We start from the raw sequence: 5,358 nt of genomic DNA, 5'->3' as shown, positions 1-5,358 counted from the left end.
GCAATGATGATGGCTTCTACACACGTAGTTGAAAGCATTACGATCCAGCAATTTCAAAAACAGAGCCTGCAAAAGAAAAAGCCTTGGTAGTCGAACAGAAGAAGGAAAAGGCGGTCTGACTTGAATCGCTTGTCAACGAGCCAATAATGGAGAATGAAGCTAGGGAGTTTCTATTCTTAAAACACAGTGAATACAATGTCGTAGAGCAGTTACATAAACAACCAGCTCGTATCTCGGTACTAGCGTTACTCTTAAGCTTAGAGGTACATCGCAGCGGGTTAATAAAGTATTAAATGAAACTTACGTCGCTAATGACATCTCTGTGAACAAGTTAGACCGTCTGGTTGGTAACATAAGTGCTGATAACTTTATTTTCTTTAACGATGATGAAATACCGCCGGGAGGCATGGGATCAACCAAAGCTCTACATATTACAACCCACTGCAAGGGGTATACGTTGCCAGGGGTACTAATTGATAATGGATCAGCCCTAAACGTCTTACCCTTATCTACCCTGAATATGTTGCCTGTGGACAGCTCGCACATGAAAATGTGCCAGAACATGGAGAGAGCGTTCGATGGTACTAAAAGAAGAGTAATTGGAATGATTGAAATACCCCTCTTAATCGGCCCAAGCACGTAAGAGATAGATTTCCTGGTAATGGACATCAAGCCTTCTTACAATTGTTTGCTAGGAAGGCTTTGGATTCATTCAGCAGGAGCAGTACCTTTATCGTTGCACCAAAAGTTGAAGTTGGTAACAGAGGGTCGGCTGGTGACAATCAATGTAGAGGAGGATATCATTGCGGCTGTAACTAGTGACACACCTTATATATGGATAGAAGAAGAAGCAATTGAATGTTCATTTCGATCTTTGGAGTTTGTAAATGCAAACTTCATTGTTGAAAGGAATAAGATCCCAATACCCAGAATATCAAAATCAACGAGGATGGGCTTACAAATGATGGCTGGAAGAGGGGCTCTACCTGGAAAAGGACTTGAGAAATACCTCCACGGGAGGGTGGAGGTACCCAGATTGATGGACAAACGAGATCACATTGGCTTAGGATGTAGGCCAGATGTAAAGCAAAAGAGGAAAGAGTTGAAGAAGAAGCAGGAAAGAAGAAAGGCACGTTTGAGTGGGGAGGAAACAAAATGGGAACCCATAACATTCCCCCACATATCCAAAACATTCGTGTTAGGGGGAATTATTCACCTTGAACGAAGGACGTCGAGAAAGGGAATTGCAGAAGAAATATTGGGGAATCTGAGCATCAATGCAATATACGAGGAAGAGATGGAAGAAGGGAATTGATCAGGCATTCGCCCTTATGAGCCGGGAAGCGTTCTAAATAATTGGACTGCCAAGGATATCCCTGTAACTTTTAAAGTCGATTCAGAGTAATATTCAGAACACACTTGTTGCTCTGAGCCTGGGAGCAACAAGAATCTTTTGTAAAAGGCATATGTCTAAAATCTTATTTCAATGAAATATATCATTCAGTCTCATTTTTAGCAAATATTCTTTTATTCTTTCCATTCTATTCATAAACATGCTGTGCATATAATTATTCTTAGATTCTTTTTCTTTGAATTCCCCTTCACCTAAATAACAGGTCCCTAGATATTAATGATATGAGCGACACTGCTGTTAACTCAGAGTCCCCTTTTGAGCAAGATATGGGTATAAAGGATTCTCAGGATTTTGAAGATGATCGAGGCTGTAACTCAACTCCTAATTTGTTAAGAATGGTAGAACAAGAAGAAAAACAGATCCTACCTTATAGAGAGTAGGTAGAAGTTGTGAGCCTAGGGGAGGGAAAAGAAGTGAAAATTGAAGCTTGCATTGGCGCAGAGACGAAGCGAGATCTCATTGAGTTGCTCCAGGAATTCAATGATGTCTTTGCATGGTCCTATCAAGACATGCTCGGGTTAAACACTGATATAGTGGTACACCGACTCCCCATAAAGAAAGAATGTAAACCAGTTCAGCAAAAACTCCGAAAGATGAGATCTGATGTCTTGTTGAAAATAAAAGAAGAAGTTAATAAGCAGTTTGATGCTAGTTTCTTACGGGTGGTCAAGTATTCAGAATGGGTAGCCAACATAGTCTCTGTTCCTAAGAAAGATGGGAAAGTGCGAATGTGTGTGGACTACAGAAATCTGAACAAAGTCAGTCCCAAAGATAATTTCCCGTTGCCCCATATTGATACCTTAGTGGACAACACGGCCGGTTACTCACTGTTCTCTTTCATGGATGGTTTCTCCGAGTACAACCAAATTAGGATGCATCTTGAAGACATGGAGAACACCACCTTCGTAACGATGTGGGGAACATTTTGCTACAAAGTGATGTCATTTGGACTAAAAAATGCAGAGGCAACATATCAGAGGGTCATGGTAACCTTGTTCCATGACATAATGCATAAAGATATGGAAGTTTATGTCGATGACATGATCGCAAAGTCTAGAATAGAAGGGGAACATGTGCGAGTCCTTAGAAAATTGTTCATAAGGTTAAGAAAATTCCAGCTAAAGCTAAATCAAGCGAAATGCACCTTCGAGGCTAGATCAGGAAAATTGTTGGGGTTCGTGGTCAGTGAGAGAGGAATTGAGATTGATCCAGACAAAGTAAAGGCTATACAAGTACTACCTCCACTGCGTACTCAAAAAGAAGTTCGAGGTTTTCTAGGGAGACTAAATTATATCGCTCGGTTTATTTCACAGTTAACTGAGAAATGTGACCCCATATTTCGTCTCCTTAAGAAACACAATCCAGGTGTATAGGATGAAGAGTGTCAAAAAACTTTTGAAAAAGTCAAACATTACTTATCCAACGCCCTAGTGCTAATGCCGCCTTGCCTAGACAAGCCACTAATACTGTATTTGGCAGTATTTAAAAATTTTATGGGATGCGTGCTTGGCCAACATGATGAGTTAGGACGAAAGGAAAGAGCAATCTACTATCTCAGTAAGAAGTTCACTGAATGTGAGATGAGATATTCACCAATCGATAAGTTATGTTGCGCCCTGATCTGGACAACTTGGAGACTGAGACAATACATGTTGTACCATACAACTTGGTTAATCTCTAAACTAGACCCTCTGAAATACATGATGGAGTTGACTGCTCTGAATGGAAGAATGACCCGGTGGCAAATTCTACTGTCTGAATTTGATATAGTCTATGTGAACCAGAAAGCAATAAAAGGGAGTGAAATAGTAGACTTTCTGGCCAGTAGAGCGCTGGAAGATTATGAGCCACTAAACTTCAATTTCCCGAATGAGGATTTGATGTATGTTGCAACCGCAGAAAAAGACTTTCAAAAAGATGGTTCTTGGAAGCTGAATTTTGACAGAGCCTTGAATGCTGTGGGCAATGGGATTGGGGCAGTCTTGGTATCTCCCGACGGTGATCATTACCCATTCACTAGAAAATTAGATTTTGATTGCACAAATAACATGGCTGAGTATGAAGCATACATCATGGGAATTTATGCAGCCATTGAACGGAAAATCAAAGTGTTAGAGGTGTATGGGTATTCTGCATTGGTAATTTATCAGCTCAAAGGCGAATGGGAGACAAGAGACTCCAAGTTGATTAATTATCGAAAGCTGGTCCTGGAATTAATTAAGGAGTTTGATGACATTACCTTCTGTTATGTCCTACGGGATGAAAATCAGATGGCCGACGCATTGGCTACATTAGCCTCTATGATCAAGGTAAATAAACAAGAGGATGTGAAGCCTATCCAAATGAGCATTTATAAGGCTCCAACCCTTTGTTACAACATTGACAATGAAGAAGAAAAGGATGATCACCCCTGGTATCATGACATACTGCGATATGTAAAGAATCGTGAGTTTCCCGGTCAGGTAACTGAGAATGAAAAGAAGACATTGAGAAGGCTGGCAAATGATTATGTCTTAGATGGAGAGATCTTATATAGAAGAGCAAAAGATCAGGTGCTGCTAAGATGCGTAGACGCTGTAGAGGCCAGACAAATCTTAGAAGAGGTCCATGAGGGAGTTTGTGGAACGCATGCTAATGGTTTCACAATGGCCAAACAAATCATGAGATTCGGATATTATTCGCATGCTAATGCATCAAATATGCCAAGAAATGCCATAAGTTCCAAATTTATGGAGACAAGATTCACGTGCCCCCTTCACCTCTCCATGTCATAACTTCTCCATGACCTTTCTCTATGTGGGGCATGGATGTCATTGGGCCGATCTCGCCGAAAGCTTCAAATGGGCATCGTTTCATATTCGTAGTTATTGACTACTTTACTAAGTGGGTAGAGGCAACTTCTTACGCCAATGTTACAAATTCAGCAGTTAGCAGATTCCTAAAAAGGAGATCATATGTCAGTACGGGATGCCAAAAAGAATTATCCCCGACAATGCATTAAACTTGAACAACAGTACGATAGCGGAGGTCTGTAATCAATTCAATATCAAACACCACAACTCATCGTCATATCACCCAAAAATGAATGGCGCGGTAGAAGCGACCAATAAAAACATCAAGAAGATCGTAGGAAAGATGACTGAGACTTATAAGGATTGGCACAAGAAGTTACCATTTGCCTTTATTGCCTATCGAACGTCTATCAGAACCTCTACCGGGGCAACACCTTTCTCATTGGTGTATGGAATGGAGGCAGTTTTACCCATTGAAGTAGAGATTCCTTCCCTCTGAGTTTTATCAGAACTGAAACTAGATGAAGCGGAATGGATTCAATCCCGATATGATCAACTGAATTTGATTGAAGAAAATAGGCTATGAGCTATACGTCATGGTCAAATGTACCAAAGGAGAATGATGCGAGCTTACAACAAAAAAGGTTCGTCCCAGGAAATTCCATGAAGGAGACTTGGTACTGAAGAAAACCCTTCCCATACAAAAAGACTTTAGAGGAAAATGGATACCGAATTGGGAATGACCTTATGTGGTAAATAAAAGCCTTTTCTAGAGGAGCGCTGATTTTGACCGAGATGGATGGCAAAAACTTACCTAATCTTGTGAATTCAGATTCAGTTAAGAAGTACTTCACCTAAAAAAAAAAGGAGAGGCCAAGGTGAAAACCTACAAAGGGCGCCTTGAGACCAAAGGGGTTTTGAATCGAAAACCCAGGAATGGGCAGTTCAAATTTTGGATCAAAATGGAGCATGAGGTGATCAAAGCAGCTCAAATTTTGATCAGATTGGGGTAGGTGGTAATCTTGTTATACCTAAATCAACAAGAAAATGGTAGGCGACATCTTGAGGCGTCGATAGAGTACTGTAGATCTCCTAAATACATGTCAAACTCAGAGTGGTCTTCAGAAAGTTGTACAGAAAAGCTCATACTAC

At 40.6% G+C, this 5,358-nt stretch overlaps 1 protein-coding gene across 1 annotated transcript; it reads left to right on the top strand.

Annotated features, from left to right (window-relative positions):
* The first annotated feature begins 2,850 nt into the window (after positions 1 to 2,850).
* Positions 2,851 to 4,188, top strand: LOC105789696 (uncharacterized). Its single transcript, XM_012617061.2, has one exon. The coding sequence runs from the start codon at positions 2,851 to 2,853 to the stop codon at positions 4,186 to 4,188; it is 1,338 nt and encodes a 445-aa protein (XP_012472515.2).
* Positions 4,189 to 5,358: the final 1,170 nt, after the last annotated feature.

The sequence above is a fragment of the Gossypium raimondii genome, chromosome 2, assembly GCF_025698545.1.
Source record: "Gossypium raimondii isolate GPD5lz chromosome 2, ASM2569854v1, whole genome shotgun sequence".
Classification (NCBI taxonomy): Eukaryota; Viridiplantae; Streptophyta; class Magnoliopsida; order Malvales; family Malvaceae; genus Gossypium; species Gossypium raimondii.
This window is presented reverse-complemented; position numbering and strand designations above follow the sequence as displayed.

Coding starts and splice junctions, on each gene's coding strand:
- LOC105789696 (XM_012617061.2), top strand. CDS start 2,851: ATGCCGCCTTGCCTAGACAAGCCACTAATACTGTATTTGGCAGTATTT.